Source organism: Schistocerca serialis, chromosome 3 (genome assembly GCF_023864345.2).
Source record: "Schistocerca serialis cubense isolate TAMUIC-IGC-003099 chromosome 3, iqSchSeri2.2, whole genome shotgun sequence".
NCBI classification, from domain to species: domain Eukaryota; kingdom Metazoa; phylum Arthropoda; class Insecta; order Orthoptera; family Acrididae; genus Schistocerca; species Schistocerca serialis.
Genome location: NC_064640.1, coordinates 48,285,979 through 48,305,227, shown reverse-complemented (window position 1 = coordinate 48,305,227; position 19,249 = coordinate 48,285,979). Strand labels below are relative to the sequence as shown.

Sequence of the window (19,249 nt, the reverse complement as noted above, 5' to 3'; positions counted from 1 at the left end):
TACTAGCCTTAACTTGAACTAGGTCTTCAATTTAAGGCGGGAACCTGACCCCTTTACAACAGGCACTAGCTTAACAGTGAAACCCGCACTACAGCGATAGCCATCACTACAGAATAAGAACAGTCCTCGTTGTACGACTTTGCAGATGAAAATATTAAGACTGTCACTAAGAAAAGACAACGACGGCTAAAAGACTGTCACTAAGAAAAGACAACGACGGCTACAACGAAAACACATCCGTCTTTCCTTAGGTACTATATGGCTCAACTTAACTAGTATGGGCACGTCCGTAAAATAAGCAACATTATCAAATGTAGAACATATTAATACAACTACAAGGAGGTCGGTTCTTAAAACTAATCAAAAAGCACAACGGCAATCCTGAAGCTAAATGCTGATCAATAGACTAGAGATACCAATATCACACTCGAGACGAATTCAGAGGAACACAACTCGACGACACAGTTAAGCACACCAACGTTCGTCCAACAAAGAACAACAAGATCATAACAAAACACAGCCATTCAAACTTAATACTCTCTCGGACACGGCCTTCGCAAACCACATGTCCGCAGATGACGCCACTAAGTGGCCATCTAACGCACGGCGGTGCCTTCAGTCTTACTAGAATTCCTCGAAATTCCTCACGGAACTAACGCGAGACTTTCAGGCCGTCCGCTCGAAAGACATGCAACCTACACTCCTGGAAATTGAAATAAGAACACCGTGAATTCATTGTCCCAGGAAGGGGAAACTTTATTGACACATTCCTGGGGTCAGATACATCACATGATCACACTGACAGAACCACAGGCACATAGACACAGGCAACAGAGCATGCACAATGTCGGCACTAGTACAGTGTATATCCACCTTTCGCAGCAATGCAGGCTGCTATTCTCCCATGGAAACGATCGTAGAGATGCTGGATGTAGTCCTGTGGAACGGCTTGCCATGCCATTTCCACCTGGCGCCTCAGTTGGACCAGCGTTCGTGCTGGACGTGCAGACCGCGTGAGACGACGCTTCATCCAGTCCCAAACATGCTCAATGGGGGACCGATCCGGAGATCTTGCTGGCCAGGGTAGTTGACTTACACCTTCTAGAGCACGTTGGGTGGCACGGGATACATGCGGACGTGCATTGTCCTGTTGGAACAGCAAGTTCCCTTGCCGGTCTAGGAATGGTAGAACTATGGGTTCGATGACGGTTTGGATGTACCGTGCACTATTCAGTGTCCCCTCGACGATCACCAGTGGTGTACGGCCAGTGTAGGAGATCGCTCCCCACACCGTGATGCCGGGTGTTGGCCCTGTGTGCCTCGGTCGTATGCAGTCCTGATTGTGGCGCTCACCTGCACGGCGCCAAACACGCATACGACCATCATTGGCACCAAGGCAGAAGCGACTCTCACCGCTGAAGACGACACGTCTCCATTCGTCCCTCCATTCACGCTTGTCGCGACACCACTGGAGGCGGGCTGCACGATGTTGGGGCGTGAGCGGAAGACGGCCTAACGGTGTGCGGGACCGTAGCCCAGCTTCATGGAGACGGTTGCGAATGGTCCTCGCCGATACCCCAGGAGCAACAGTGTCCCTAATTTGCTGGGAAGTGGCGGTGCGGTCCCCTACGGCACTGCGTAGGATCCTACGGTCTTGGCGTGCATCCGTGCGTCGCTGCGGTCCGGTCCCAGGTCGACGGGCACGTGCACCTTCCGCCGACCACTGGCGACAACATCGATGTGCTGTGGAGACCTCACGCCCCACGTGTTGAGCAATTCGACGCTACGTCCACCCGGCCTCCCGCATGCCCACTATACGCCCTCGCTCAAAGTCCGTCAACTGTACATACGGTTCACGTCCACGCTGTCGCGGCATGCTACCAGTGTTAAAGACTGCGATGGAGCTCCGTATGCCACGGCAAACTGGCTGACACTGACGGCGGCGGTGCACAAATGCTGCGCAGCTAGCGCCATTCGACGGCCAACACCGCGGTTCCTGGTGTGTCCGCTGTGCCGTGCGTGTGATCATTGCTTGTACAGCCCTCTCGCAGTGTCCGGAGCAAGTATGGTGGGTCTGACACACCGGTGTCAATGTGTTCTTTTTTCCATTTCCAGGAGTGTATTTCCACGTCAATCAAATCACTGCTCGTATCATATCACTGAGATACGGAATCAGAAGTCAAACAGAAGCTACAAGATCTCAACATAAGCTAACATAAGACATCAGACGGTGAAACTACAAGCCACTCTTCTCTCACGTAGCTGGGGTACCAAAACACACACAACATGTGTGCTTAATCATCGATCACACATCATTGTGGAACCACTCGCAATGGAGCTATAATCGATTCTCGAACGTGTGATACAAGATAGATCACGAACACACACTTTATTTTATCCATTGTGGTTAGAGAGCACCGCAGATGTTTCCATAAATTACACTGTAGCAAAGACGACAACCAACCACAAGTTTTTTTTGTTTTTAAAATGTTTTTATTGCACCGTTACTTGTTACGGATCCGAGCCTGTCGTCAGACGGTAACATTGATTTCTGTGCAAGTTTTACATTTGTGTCCCCAACGAAATTTTTGTGGTTAGATAGTCTTACACTTGGATATGCTATATCCGTTGTACTTACGAAAAGCCTTCCTTTACGTACTACAAGACAGGTTTAATTTTCTTTTTCGATTTATGCTGATCAGTAAATTGAACTAAATACAAGATGGCAGATAAATTTCTTTACGTCGCTGCCACAACGGAGAGATAGGAAGCCTGTTACGTTAACAACTAAATAAATCACTGCGCACCTCGACGATACGACGAAGAAAATTTCATCTCAGCTGCAATAGACGACTCATACTGCTCTATATTCCGATTGAAATTGCTCGACAGTGATGTCTGTCACTTGCCACTACAGTGCTGCCACATCGGCTGCCGGCTACCGCTCAGTTATAAGCGACACACGAACACAGTGTGTCCCTTCACAAACACTGTTGTGTAACGCGGAGCAATGTCGCTAGCCGGCGCCACGAGGTATGACGCAAATGCTCTGTCGACAGCTGATATTAAGTGACCAACGACTGATCTGCGACAGAGAACACGTTTTGTAGCTCTGAATGTAAACTTCTGACCTAACCTAACCAAAACCGCGTGGTGTGCTGTGTATCGGAGAAAACGGTGGTCAACAATTTGCGGCAGAACTAAAATCGCGATCGCTTGGTTCACGGCGAATAAAGCTCGCGTCTACCTCCGCACAAACTCAAGATAGAGGAATTGCAGTTTCAGCGCTAACAGCAAACTGTAAATTCTCGTTATCATTGATTTTCTGAAACTATCCTCACACTGGTTACACAAGCTATCGTATTAGCAACTGATTAGAAATCCTGGTTGCCACTTGGTTAGAGGTTATAGACGACAGAGGCAAATACCATACGAAATAAAAGCGATAGGAAGAAAAATAAGAGAAAATAAAAAAGTCAGTAAAATGGTGAAAATGACTCGGCAGTGTCAGAAATAAAAAGTTACTGTTAAACAAATTAATTGAATAAAAATAACAATCAGAGTCACTTTCATTATAATTTATAAACAGTTGACTAAATTAGAACCCACAACCTTCTACTTACCACGTTTGTATTCTTACCACTGCGCTACGCCATTACATTGGAGTTTACTCATAATTATGACTTTGCTGACACAGTCACAGCGATGAATTGCCACTTTAAAATGTTCAGCTTCACGCAGTGTCGTACGAAGCTTATGTACCGTAAGTTGATCCCTGTGATCATAATATCTGCATATGTGATGCTGAATGACATCTTGTGCGAAAGGATACATTAGTGTTAGGTTAATGCTGTGTATGAAACGTGTGTATTTCTTAAGCATTTTTGTGGGTATATATGCGTCTGTGTGTGTGTGTGTGTGTGTGTGTGTGTGTGTGTGTGTGTGTGTGTGTGTGTGTGTGTGTGTGTTGTCTTAGGTGTGGTTGTCATGTCTGTAAAGTAAAAGGCCCAGACTAAGGATTCGGGATCCTGACTCATTAAGAAAAAATCGAGGCAAGGAATTGGAAGTGAACTGACCATTTGTTGTGGCAGTTTGGCGACGATGAGCAGTTCGGGCTTGAGGTTGGGCGCTCTGATTGCAGGAAGACAGCTCCAATGCGTTAAGGTCAACTATGAAGTAATTTTAACCGGACTTTAGCTCCGCACTATAGCGCGTCTAGAAAGAGAAAACGTGCCCTCCCAGGTCGCGGCACGCGCGAACTCGGGAAAAGAGCCGCCAGGGAGCATCACACAGACAGACAGCGCCGCACACGGGAGGTGGCGGGATTTTTAAAATTCGCGGAAAGCAGGGCCGCACGGAACACATGCGAAACGTGAATCAAGAGTGTCCTCCCGGCTATGAGTGCTACTGCCTTAGCCATCTCGGCCGCCCCCTGTAAAGCAGTGTGTCGCAAATCTACGTTTTGCGGTCATAAGACAAAATGTTACGGTGAACCAGTTTAAATGTGCACAACATTACTCCGTTTCAATATGAGCAACAAACAACATTCCGTTCAATAACTCGGCTTTTGGATCGATATTGTGGTGACACCGCCAGACACCACACTTGCTAGGTGGTAGCTTTAAATCGGCCGCGGTCCATTAGTACATGTCGGACCCGCGTGTCGCCACTGTCAGGGATCGCAGACCGAGCGCCACCACAAGGCAGGTCTCGAGAGACTGACTAGCACTCGCCCCAGTTGTACGGACGACGTAGCTAGTGACTACACTGACGAAGCCTCGCTCCTTTACCGAGCAGATAGTTAGAATAGCCTTCAGCTAAGTCCATGGCTACGACCTAGCAAGGCGCCATTAGCCTTTCATAGCTTGTATCTAAAGAGTCTCACTTGTATCGTCAAGAGCGATGTATACAACAAGGATGGTTTAAAGTTAAGTATTCCAGAAGCTACGTACTTTTCTTTATAGCATTCATTACGTATCCTGTTACAGACCTATCTCTTTCCTGCGTGAACTAAACGCGTGCCTTTCGGCTACTTCCGTGGCGTGGCTGTCTTGCTACGCCACAACAGATATCGACATGTTCAATCGCTCTCTCGTGGTACCACGATGGTGAACACTTTGGTTTCGTATTCGGGGGCTACGGTTTTCAAATTCTTGTTCCGAAATTCTGATTTAGAGTTTCCGTGATTTTACTAGATATATTGAGACAATTCTGGATGACTCCTAAGATCATTTCTTGTCCAGCTGAGCTAGTGTTCTGTCTGTAATGTCGTCGACGTAATCTCTAAACGATTCCAACATCCATCGTTAACTGTTACTTTTCCTGTTTATTAAGTAGCTGTCTTCGTTGAAAAATGTTGTTCTTCCTTATTTTTAAGGTATAACGTTCGATCTAAAACTACTGTAAGACTTCTTCTTGCTAGAATGAAAGGTGTTCAACTGACTGACGGCCTATGGCCTTCGAAGCATTTTCAAAGTAATGTGGCGCGCAGATTTTGCGCTGTTCTGAGTTGCAGAGGGATTGTAACGAGATTCCGACTTTTTAAATTGTTCTGGGCCTGCAGTGTTATATACGTCTTGTAAAAGCTTCATATGTTCAGCAAACAGAAATGCTGCTGCATTCAGAGACCTTTCATTACGATGTAATTTTTTGTGCCACAAGCTTATTACTGACAAACTGCAGCTAGCTTATGTATGACATCTGAGAAGTAATCACGAGGATAACGTTATTTTGCAGACGGGCACAAGCTGCCGCAGGGCGTCTTCCTGTTCCTGGGCTACAGCGAAGCCGACGAGCAACTGCTGCGTCCGCACAGCAACCTCACTGTGCGCGACGCGGTCGCCTCGCTCGAGGAGTTCATGCACCAGCAGCTCACCAACAAGGTGAGCTCTCATCTTGCACACCAGCTTCTACGCACTCGCGATGCGTAAAGACGAACCTTACAAGACGACTGCCCGTGTTCCAACGTCTAAAAACGATGATAAAAGCTTCTCGGGTCATCAGCCGAGGAGGCTTTATCATTGTAATACGCCGAGCAACCTGTAATCACGAATAAAAACGATTTTAAAATACAGATACTCGTCCCTTCTACTCCGCATGAAGATCATTTACCAGTAAAACTCAGTATTTCCGTACAAACAACATCTGAAGTGTTTTTTCGGTTGTAGACTCTGGTCGTTATCAATTCAGACAACCTTCGATTTATGATGTATTGCAAAATGTAATCAGCAACATTTATTTAATAAATACGGTGTATCTTAAAATATGCACAACCGTGAGTGCGTGACCCATTTCAACTTAATTATATCGTAATCAGACTAGCTCCAAAAACGTTAGGTATATGGTTAACACGGACACATCACCTGTTGCCGGCCGGAGTGGCCGAGCGGTTCTAGGCGCTGCAGTTTAGAACCGCGCGACCGCTACGGTCGCAGGTTCGAATCCTGCTTCTGGCATGTATGTGTGTGATATCCTTAGGTTAGTTAGGTTTAAGTAGTTCTAAGTTCTAGGGGACTGTTGACCACAGCAGTTAAGTCCCATAGTGCTCAGAGCCATTTGAACCATTTTTGAACATCACCTGTTGTAAATAGCATGTTCATCCTGGCAGGTAGTGGTTGTTCACAAAGCAGTAAATTGGTTGTCGCACGGTACTGTATCGTCCAACCGATAAATCATGAGTTAGGTGCTCTCGTCCGCGCCACAATCACACATCGTAGACGGTAGAGGTGCTGTCTGAATCTTCCGTAGTTAAAGCGGAAACAAAACACTGTGACGAGGAATGTTCTGTGGTACATCCCAAAGGAGTAGCACGGAACTGCAGGCATGGTCTGCGCAGTGTCTGCATAATCTCTTCCCCTTTGCTGGTATAACAGGTACCACTTTCTATTTCATAAGATGTGATTTTCAAACATCTTAGAGAAGCTCTCCGTGTGGAACTGAAACACCGTCATACATGTTTATCCCATAGTGGATAGACTTGTTAGTGAGACAGTCGAAAATCTCATTTCCTCTGATAACGTACCGCCCATGCACCCATAAGACGGTAACGTCTTGTCTTCTGCAGTACTTTATACTGTCTGGTACATCGGAATGGTTGAAGGTTAAAAAATCTGAAGACTACAAAAGCAAAACTGTACGAAGAAAGAATATCATGTAACAGGCAATTGCAACGAATACAATCACAAAAGTCATAATGAGGAATGGCAGCCCACTCTTCTTCAAGAGCCGAAAGCAGAGAAGGCATGGAACTGGAGCGAAGTTGACCTTCTAACCCTTTATGACAGGGTGCATTGTAATGCTGATAACAGTCATTGCGTGCAAGTGTTCTTGTACTGTGCACATTACACAACCTTTAAGCTGTGTTCAAATACTTCTGCATTCAGCATTTTCTTAATCGTAATAACGGGGCCACACGCTAACCACGGAAAACGTCACCAAGCCACTCCCTCAGTACTTCACTGTTGGCACTACACATGATGACAGGACACGTTCTCCAGGCATTCACCAACTCCTAAACCCTTCCATCGGATTGCCACAGGATATGGCGTGACTCGTCACTGCAAATCACTCGTTTCCAGTCATTCGCTGTCCACTGGCGTCGCTTTTCACATCGACTCAAATGTCGCTTATTACTGACAGCAGAAATCTGTGGCTTATGAAGAGTTGCTACACCACTGTACCCCACTTTTTAACTCCTTTCGCACAGTCATACCTTGGAACGCAGGAATGATGCCTTCTGTTTGTCATGCGCGTCGTTACAACAACCCTCTGCAGTGCCCGACGGTTCAAATGGCTCTGAGCACTATGGGACTTAACATCTGTGGTCATCAGTCCCCTAGAACTTAAAACTACTGAAACCTAACTAACCTAAGGACATCACACACATCCATGCCCGAGGCACGATTTGAACCTGCGACCGTTGCAGCGGACTGAAGCGCCTAGAACCGCTCGGCCACTGCGCTCGACCGTTCCCTACCATCAGTACATGAGGTGTCTGGTCTTAGTTTAGCGCGTTGCTGTTTCTTCGCGTTAGCATGTGACAATCGCATCACCACCAGTCGCCTTGTACAACTTTAGAAGGGTTGGAATGTCCCTAATGGTTTTGTTACCCACGTGACATTCCATGACTAGCCCACGTCCCAAGTAACTCAGCTCTCTTCACCTAGCCGGCCGGAGTGGCCGAGCGGTTCTAGGCGCTACAGTCTGGAACCGCGCGACCGCTACGGTCGCAGGTTTGAATCCTGCCTCGGGCATGGATGTGTGTGATGTCCTTAGGTAAGTTAGGTTTAAGAAGTTCTAAGTTCTAGGGGACTCAGAAGTTAACCCCCATTGTGCCCAGAGCCATTTGAACCAATCTCCTTCACCTACCAATTCTCCTCTCACTGCTTCTCTACAGACAACACCTTCGCCTCCTTTTACACTGTGTATGTCTATCCTTTCAGAAATGGTTGCGGGACTAGTCTGTTCGATACGGGATGTCAAATTAAACACCTTTCAGCCGCCTAGTTTACAAACTTATTTTATTTGGCTACCAGTTTCGGCGATTTACTGCACCATCTTCAGGCCATTGACCGATGTGCACGAAGATTTAACCTCGGTTCTGGTCAAAACAGGGGCCAGCATTCGAACACTGTTATCTGTAGATCTCTGCTTGCTATACCGATCTGTTTTGATCAGAATCGGTATAGAAAGCAGAAATTTACAAATACCAGTTTTCGAATGCTGGTCCCTGTTTTGACCAGAACAGAGGTTAAATCTTCCTACACATCGGTTAGTGGCCTGAAGATGTCGTAGTAAAACGCCAAACCTGGTAGCCAAATAAAATAGGTTGGGAAACTAGACGGCTGAAAGGTGTTTGATTTGGCATCTTCCTTTTACACTGGTGCGTTCTCCTCTCGTGACATTAATGGTCAGTGCCACATTGCATAGGGGATACTTTTGACGAGAGAGTGTGTTACCAAATGCAGTACACACAGAAAAATATTTCCCAAGATAGAATAGTGTATTTTCAGGACAATCAGACACTTGACTGCATTAGGATAATTTATTTGTTTGCTGCTGGTTTCGGTGAATGACCATCATCTCACACCTGAATCAACGTTAAAAAACAAAAATTACAAAAAAATTTAACGTACAAAAAGACAATACAAAAAGTAAGATACGAAAAGTTGAGTAATACAAGTTAAATGTAAGTCATGTTGAACCATAAAATCGCATTACTGGGCAAATTCATGAATAATAACACAGAAAAAGAAAATTTTCTCATAATTTGCAACTTTCGTCATGAACACACTATAGGAAACTCGATACGGAATAAAAGTCGCCAATGTGGGAAAATTACTGTTCTTGTGTGTTATTCAAATGGTTCAAATGGCTCTGAGCACTATGGGACTCAACTACTGAGGTCATTAGTCCCCTAGAACTTAGAACTAGTTAAACCTAACTAACCTAAGGACATCACAAACATCCATGCCCGAGGCAGGATTCGAACCTGCGACCGTAGCGGTCTTGCGGTTCCAGACTGCAGCGCCTTTAACCGCACGGCCACTTCGGCCGGCTGTGTGTTATTATTCGTCAGTTTGGCAGCTAATGTAATTTTACGGTTCAACATGATTGACGTGTGATTTGTATTACTCAGTTTTTCGTAAGTTCCGTTTTGTACTTTTGTGTCTTTCCTCCGTTTTGCACATTGAGGGTTTGCTGTCATTTTTGTTTTTTTACGTTGCTTCAGGTGCCAGATGATGGTCATTGACTGAAACGGGAAGCAAATAAATAAATTATTCTAATACAGCCAAGTACCATGAGTTTCCTGAAACATATATCCGCTGCTGATATTTGCCTGAAGAAAACATTAGAATTTCTATATTGTCGTGCGTTCTTCTGTTATTCATCACTGAAGCGCAAATGTCGAGTTTCGATGAAGTTATTAAAATACAGCGGAATGGAGCAGCTCGTAGTAAAGGTCGTGCTTGTGTGTTCACTCTGGCTTTTGATATTGGACAACTTCAGTGCAGACACGCCGGAAATGAGTATCTATACGCTGCCCTTGTCAACTGTCCATATTGTTCCACTGCGCTGTTATTTAATCTCGTCATTGAATCTCCACATTTTGACTTAGACAGAGAATAAGAACAGAACGCACGACAGCACAGAAACTTATATTTTGGGAAATATGACTGTACGTTACTGGATGTTTCAGGCACTTGACGATAGTTGTCTATTTTTGTTCTTGATTGGTTTGCCCCGCATGAGGCATTATTCCTTCCTCTAAAACGCCACTTTCATTTTCCACATCACCATCGCTGTCGTACTCTGCAGGACAGTAGGTATCGATGCTTATTCCGTCGTTTTTCGTCATGCTGCAACTACCATCACTGTCACATTGCAACCAGGCATCTACGCCACTGTTGTCCACATCTGAACAACCAAGAATGTTTGCTAACACTTCAGTGAAATCAGAGGTGTTGACAACTTCACAAACTTCGGCGGTGGAATCACAAATAGCAGGTCGTACTGTTTTCCATTACTTCAGAACCGATAGTTCAGTAATTTGATCCCAAGAAATTGCAACCATAAAAGGTACTTCATTGATATTTACCGATTTCAATACATAAATCGCACCAACTTCTCCCTCTTCTTCTAATTTACCTAGTAACTGTCTTTTGTTTACATGTTTGGTGTTCTCCGGTTCTTCCAGCAACATTTTGTCCATAGAAACAACCATTTTCTTTCTTTCCAAAGATATTTCACTCACGCACACTCGAAACACGTGAACAAAAGAACAGTATCGGAACAGATTCTTACCTGTATAAGGAACATAGCCATAGCCGGCCGCTGTGGTCTAGCGGTTCTAGGGGCTCAGTCCGGAACCGCGCGACTGCTACGGTCGCAGGTTCGAATCCTGCCTCGGGCATGGATGTGTGTGATGTCCTTAGGTTAGTTAGGTTTAAGTAGTTCTAAGTTCTAGGGGACTGATGACCACAGATGTTAAGTCCCATAGTGCTCAGAGCCATTTGAACCATTTTTTTTTTTTTTTTAACAGAGCCATAGCGACCACAGTATCTGTAGCTGGAAGCTTGGGAACAGCAATCTCTATGCTACCTGCGGTGCTAACGTAATAACTGTACATATACCAGATCCTACCAAGTGTATACCGCGTATTTTCGAGTTAAAAAGGGAAAAAAAGTTAATCCGGATAAATCGGAAATCCGGATTAACGAGGCCCGGATAAACAAGGTTATTGTGTAGAACACTAATGCAGAGTTTCACAGATAAACGAGCTTGATGGGTGGTGTAACAGATACACCTCCGTATTTTAAAATAATTTTTACACGGTTCCAGCTGTTCGAGCTGTGGTACTTCCCATTTAAATCAATCGCAACCACAAACAGTCTGTCGCCACTTACCAGTCGGCGTACGCTCTTTCGCTTTCTGCAGCCTTACGACGAATAAAAACAGATTACGAATAAATTAAAGTATGAATGACGTAGGCTGCGATAACAATGGTGATGTTACTGATGACAGTGCAACTAAAGCTGAATTACTAAATACGGTTTTCTGAAATTCCTACACCAAAGAAGACGAAGTAAATATTCCAGAATTCGAACCAAGAACAACTGCCAACTTCAGTAAGTTAGAAATAGATATCCTCGGTGCAGCAAAGCAGCTTATATCACGTAGTAAAGATAAGTCCTCAGGTCCTGATTGTATACCAGTCAGCTTCCTCTCAGAATACGCTTATACAATAGCTCCATATTTAGCAATCACATACAACCGATCGCTCGTTCAAAGATCCATACCTAAAGACTGGAAAGTTGCACAAGTCACACCAATACCCAAGAATGGAAATAGAAGTAATTCACTGAATTACAGACTCATATTCCTAACGTCGATTTGCAGTAGGATTTTCGGGCATATACTGTGTTCGAGCATTATGAGTTATCTCGAAGAAAACGACTTATTGACAAACAGCCAACACGGATTCAGAAAATATCTTTAAAAATGGCTCTGAGCACTATGGGACTCAACTGCTGTGGTCAGAAGTCCCCTAGAACAGAACTACTTAAAACTAACTAACCTAAGGACATCACACACATCCATGCCCGAGGCAGGATTCGAACCTGCGACCGTAGCGGTCGTGCGGTTCCAGACTGTAGCGCCTTTAACCGCTCGGCCACTCCGGCCGGCCCAAAATATCTTTCTTGTGAAACACAACTAGCTCTTTATTCTCACAAAGTTAATGAGTGTTACTGACAGAGTGTGTCAAACTGGTTCCATAGTTTTAAATTTCGAGGAGGCATTTGACACTGTACCCCACAAGCGACTTCTAATAAAATTGCGTGCCTATGGACTATCGTCTCAGTTGTGCTACTGCATGCGTGATTTCCTGCCAGATAGGTCACAATTCGTTGTAACTGAAGGACACTCATTGAGTAAAACAAAAGTAATATCTGGCGTTCCCAAGAGAGTGTTATAGGCTCTCTGCTGTTCCTGTTCTATATAAACGATTTAGAACGCAATCTGAGTAGCACTCGTAGGCTGTTTGCACATGATGTTGTCAATTACCGTCTTATAAAGTGATCAGATGATCTAAAGAAATTTCAAAACAATTTAGACAAAATATCTGAATCGTGAGAAAAGTGGCAGTTGACTCAAAATTATGAAAAATGTGAAGTCATCCACATGAGTACCAAAAGAATTCCACTAAATTTCGCTTACACGATAAATCACACAAATCTAAAGGCTGTAAATTCAACTAAATAGTTAGGGATTACAATTACGAATAACTTATATTGGAACGATCACATAGATAATGTTGTTGGTAAAGCAAACCAAAGACTATGATGTATTGGCAGAACACTTAGAAAATGCAACAGGTCTTCTAAAGTGACTGCCTATTCTGCGCTTTTACGTCCTCTTCTGAAGTATTGCTCTGCGGTGCAGGAGCTTCATCAGATAGGATCGACGCAGGACTCCGAAAAAGTTCAAAGAAGGGCAGCTCGTTTTGTACTGCAGCGAAACAGGGAAGAGAGCGCCACGGATATGATATGCGAATTTGGGTTTTTCGTTGTCGCAGGATCTTCTTATCAGATGCCAGTTGCCAACTTTCTCCTCAGAATGTCAAAATATTTTGTTGGTTCCCACCAACATATGGAGGAATGCTCGTCATAATAAAATAAGAGAAGTCAGAGCTCACACGGAAAAATTTAAGTGTTCGTTTTTCCCACACTCTGCTCGAGAGTGGAACGGTAAAGAAATAGCTTGAAGTTCGATGAACTCTCTGCCAGACCCTTAATTGTGATTCGTAGAATACTCATGCACATGCAGATGTAGATGTAGAACATCACATTTATTCTGTACCTCATCTACGCCTGTGTCTGTGGAAAGCTCAAACACGAGCGGCGAAATTCCGAACAGAAACACTTAACTTTGGAAATCATAATAAATTCAAAAACACTGCGAACCATAAGACTGAAGCATCACGTAATACAAACGTTGATAATTTCCTAACCCTGCTACCATTGTGCTCTCCAAACTTCGTATTTATTTTGTACATTTTAAAATGATTGGTTCAAAGAAGAATCGTCGGTTATTTTTTAGTTAACACTGAAATAATATCGTTTGTGTATCACTGTACCGTAGTTAATAAACAAAGCATTTCCCTAAGATTTCTGTTTTTTATTGTTATTTGAGCTTGGGCTATACCACACGGGAAGCCTTTCTCCCCTTCGTAGTGGCCAACGTTCATTGTCACATGTCGGCTTATCGTTGCTACCTGTCATTGAAATGAGTCTTGTGCTCCCCTGTAATAGGGAACCAAACGACATGATGCTTCCAAACCGCTGCAGTGTCCGCCTTATGGTATAAAACTTCGTGCTGTTGAAGTGAAAAAATGAAGTAGCAAATGAATGTGAGTTCTGTAATGTAAACATGACAATGTACCTCATCAGATGTCAGTATATTAAATGAACCTATGGTATTAGGTCAAAGATGTACAAGCACCGAAAGCATTCTCAGTTCTGTCCTTTGGAACCCAGCGTATGTTTTTGAATAATTCAGAAATTAAAAATTCATCGATTCATAGTGGGAAACGTGGAGCGAAATTACGTCGTGTACGGAGTCGGCACCCACAACGATCACGCACTGGCCTCATACCTCTGTTTAATGATGATCAGCATCGATGTTGAGCAGATGAGCTAGTGCGACGCTACGCCAAGTAACACCCACGTAAATGATAGACGGGTAGGAGACGTATGCATGAGATTTGTCTAGTGATATTTGACGTTTTTTGAAAACGGAAGAGAAAATTAGTATACTGCTCTTATCAACAGTACGGTATTACAAACAGTGCGTCCGCGTGACACTTGAACGCATTCACTGGCTCCTACATAACTTGGGTATAGACTCATGTGATGTGAGTTGATGGCAACTTCGGGAATGACGCAGATCCCATGAAGTCATGCACTCAATCTGTTATCGTCTCACAACAGTATTGGGTGTATATTTATGGTGGGATTTAAGTCCCCTGACGAGTTCTAGCTAATCTCTGATGAAAAGTTACCATGTCCAGCTAAACTCTTTAAGGACTTCATGTAACTGACGAACATTTGTGTTTTCCAGAATGGCATAGCGGATCAGTCGGTAGTATGTCTCACATTTCTGCAGTAAATCTGTGATCATTTTGTTTATTCACATTTTAGTATGTTTAAAAAAACACATTAGTCCCATTCACTACTTGAACGAGTTACTATTAACAAGCTCTGTTTAGACGTCTTTCCTACAGTCATGTGATTACTTCGATTCATCCTAGCCGATACACAACCATGAGCGAGCGGACACAGCAGTAATCCCTGTTTCTAACTCGTTTAGTCTGTCGGTATTCACTGATTGATGGTATTTACCCGAGGCGGCAAAAATTCTCTACAATATTTGGGTGAATAGATAATATATTGCTTAGTAGAATATTTGTCAGTGACATCATCCAAATGTTTGTCTTTTATTTGATGAACACCAATCTCTATGGTCGACGATGCTGGTGTATGTAGGCGCAGCAGTGGTTGACTGACATAGATGGTTAAAATGGTAGTGAGTGAAGAAATTTTCATCATATGAATTTGGTTGGCAACTGGTGGAGAGACAGAAGCGTGCAGCTGCTGATCGCCAGCTTGTGCACCAATATTCCCGGTTAAAGCCAAAATCTCCCTACGGAATTAACTGAAAAACGGAATATGACTCAATTGCTGAATACATGTCCGTCGAGTAGGTTATTGTTCTTGGTGCTCTTCGAGGGGAGTGAGATATTTTTTGGCTTCGAATTTTGTCCTCTTTCTTCCTCAAAACAACACAACACTACACAAGCACTTTCCAAAACCACCCACATCAAAAACGTACAACTAAGAGACAGTACTCACAGAGGAAGTGTATGTGATGCGTGAAGAAAGAAATTCTTTCTTTTTAGGTGACTGAACCGCACTTCGGTGATTCCTAGCCAACAAAGCCACACTGACCTCTTTTTCCTTTTGTAGAAATATTCACATCTGCTTATTTACTTCGCCTAAAATTTTGCACTGCTCGAATTTCAGAATTAGAGGTTCGTACGATGTAACAGTGACTCATTTGCAAGCACCTGTGGCATTTATCTTAATTTTATTCAAATACATCACGTATAATCTCTGTCCCGAGAAATATGCTTCAGTCGTGACGTGGAAGTCTCTTATATTCTTTCGTATTAGGACAAAGTGAAATTTTCATGTCACACAGTGGCGATACAAGAAATCCTGTTATCCCACGTAACACCAGAACAATTACATTCGAGCCCACTGTGATCTGCACACACTTGTATAACAAAACTACTGCAACCAAGGTCACTACGGAGATGCCACAGCGTTGAAGGTGCAGTGAGACAGGGACAAGTAAAATTAATATTGAATTAGCTGTAACAGTATTTGTACATCCAACACCCCACCTCCCGATCTTATAAACGCGAAATATGAAAAAAACAATTTATGCTAACATCATGAATTATGACCATGTGGAACCGAACTGTGGCTCTTCATGTATACTATCCCAATAGTAATGGGTAACTCTGGTTGTACCACAGCCTAGTCTTGTGTAACGAACTGCTCAGAGATGTTTCAACAAAACCATGACATAGAGGGAGAAGTGCCCGTCATCTTGAAGTCCCAGAACTATGGAGCAAGAAAGCGTATTCTGAGTGCAAAGGCACGCATTCGGTATTCTGACGTTGCGGAATGCGCTAGCCATCACCTCGAAAATCATAAGTTGGGACACCTTACAGTAGTCGCACGCAACGCAGAAAAGCTGACCGGACGAGAAAATAAGGACAAATGAAGTCACTCAACGGTTAGGGCCGGAAGCGGCCGCTGTGGTCGAGCGGTTCTAGGCGCTTCAGTCTGGAACCGCACGACCCCTACGGTCGCAGGTTCGAATCTTGCCTCGGGCATGGTTGTGTGTGATGTCCTTAGGTTAGTTAGGTTTAAGTGCTTCCAAGTTCTAGTGGACTGATGACCTCAGATGATAAGTCCCATAGTGCTCAGAGCCATTTGAACCATTTAGTTACAGCCGGTTGCTCTAGCATATTATGATTTCTGGGCTGAAGTGCTACTGCGGGGAAACCTCAGTTACCACTGCGTGATCGCTAAAGACGGCGCATTACGGAATGTCAGGGTACACGTTTTCTGAGTACACCGACATGTTTTTCACTGCGGTGAAAGTGGACGAAATGGTCGATTAGCACGACGCTGTCACGAACGATTTCCGGGTCGTGCCCGTCCACCACTCGCCACTTTTGCAAAGTTGGAACAGCGACTTCAGGGAACCGGCACCTTCAAGGCTAATTGGGCCCATTGTGGTCGTCACTGGACGCGCCGCACTGTTGACGTGGAAGAGGGAGTCCTCTAATTGGTCGTTTAGAACCCGTCGACGAGTACCTGCAACATCGCAGGTTCGGTAACGTAGCCCAAAGCAGCGTCTGGCGATTTCTCCATGAACAGCAACTTCAGAGGGTGGAGACAATGGGAAATTTGGAAATTTGGGATAATCTCTGTGTGACAAAACTGCTGAGGTCATCTGTCCCTAGGCTTACACACTACTTAAGCTAACTTAAACTAAATTACACTAACGACAACACACACACCCATGCCCTAGGGAGGACTCGAACCTCCGACGGGGGCAGCCGCGCGAACCGTGGCAAGGCGCCCAAGACCGTACGGCTATCCCGTGCGGCGGAGGCAATGGGACCATCTGATTTTGCACCACGTACCGAATACTGCGCATGGTTTCTACACCGCTGTGTCGACGTTCCAGACTTTCCTCGGATCATTCTTTTCACATATGTAGCGCATCACAAACGAAGGTCTGCTGAACCGTCGTATCAGACACATCTTGGATGAGGAAAACTTTTATGCCGCACTTCCCCACGAATGTCAACATCGTTTCGATATTAATGTATGGGCTGGTATAATGCAAGATCATTCGACTGACCCCTGTGTTCTACCGCTCCTAGGTGGATCACAGCTACCTGGCCTTCCCCAAGACGGAGTGGTGCAGAATTTGGAGGCTGTGACATTGCATATCCGTTGGACGATATGGTTCCAACATGATGGAGCACGAGCCCACTTTTGACGCGAAGTCCCGCAGCATTTTCACCAACACACAGGGACAGGTGGATAGGTTGCGGTGGACTGATTCGTTAGCCACCACGATCACCTGATTTTGCACCTACGGACTTTTTCCTTTGGGGCTACTTGAAGAGCGTTGTTGACGAGACTCCTGTAGAGTCACAGGACGATCTTCTTTCCCGTGTAATGGCTGCAGCTTAGGTCATTCAGGACACTCCAGGACTTTTGGACCTTGTGGATGTGAACATTGTTCACAGATACTGCATCCTGACTTCCTGGGAGCCTATTCACCCGCAAAACGTAGAGGTCACACAACGAGCTCTACACTGTAAACAAGTGTATTTGATATTTCTACTTTTCGGAAGAGCTTTCGATTAGTACGACACCAGTACTTGGTAAAGAATGTATCTTTGTGTGGGATATATACAGGGTTTTTATAACAAAAAGTGTGCAACATTCCCACATGAAATGCGGAGGTCAAAACTAAAAAAAATTCCTATAAACATATGTGCGGAAAAGAAAACTTCTTGAGGTATCAGACATTCTCTCCTATGAGTGTTCTCTGTCTATTATCACTGCAGGAGCTGTTTATGTGGTTACTACTAATTTTTGTACATCCTTCAACCCTCACTCCTAAAGAATCACAAACTGGCTATCGTCAGCTTTGCTCGTATACACGGACACACGCTTCTCTAATGTGTACTCGTTACCTATGGGCGTGGTATATAGCAATGCCTTTAAAGGTCACTAATATCAGAAATGTAAGGGGTTACAGTCAGGTGAACGGAAAGACCATGCTGCTTGAGCTCCTCTACCAATTCATTTCTCATTAAAATTTTGTGTTAGGTACCATTACAAGGGGAGTAGAAAATGCGATGGTGCCCCGTCGTGCATAAACTAACATCTGTTATCTTTCTGCAAAGGTTAAATTCTACAGTAGTGCGTGTAATTTGTTGTGCACTAATGGTTGATAAACCACACCTGTTACTTTGTCCGGTAAAGTGTCCAGCCCTATAAGTCCGTGACCTACAATTCATACCCACGCATGCATTCTAAAGCTAAAGTGATGCCTTGCTTCCACGATAAAGTAACTGCTCGAGCAGAACTGACCTCGCAGGGACGTGGTTTATACCTCGAGTAGCTCCAGCCCTTCACAAACTTGTTTGACGGTCATCTCCTATTCGTCGTAACACTCGCTTCACCATATCCGGCGTGCCAGCTGTGCAAGATCTACATCGATCCCTTGTTGCTGGATCAACCTGCTGAATAATTTTTTTTAGATAGACTGCGTGTTGAAGAAGACGTTCAGCGTACACGACACATGATCATCGGTTAACTTCGTCGGCTAAACAATAGCAGAATACTTGTCTACCATTTCCCGGGTCGAATAATAGGAATCCGTTTAACTGACCACGCTGTCCACACCCTAGGGAAATACTAATCCTATCCTGATGCCAACATGACCTCAGAACGATACGTCGGAGACAGCTGTGAGTGCTACGTCTAACTACACCGTAACAGTCAGAATAGTCTCTTGGGAGAATTTAAAAGGGATGCCGTAAATTCATTGGGAAGACGTTCGAAGAAAGGCAAAGAATGTCTCTAAAAGC

At 44.4% G+C, this 19,249-nt stretch overlaps 1 protein-coding gene across 1 annotated transcript in view; it reads left to right on the top strand.

Annotated features, from left to right (window-relative positions):
* The window catches only part of LOC126470674 (uncharacterized), a 1,002,968-nt gene that overhangs the window by 949,970 nt on the left and 33,749 nt on the right, over window positions 1–19,249 (top strand). The window contains exon 12 of the mRNA XM_050098669.1: window positions 5,737–5,882. Within this exon, the coding sequence (XP_049954626.1) occupies window positions 5,737–5,882 (146 nt within the window). The remainder of the gene's footprint in view (window positions 1–5,736; window positions 5,883–19,249) is intronic.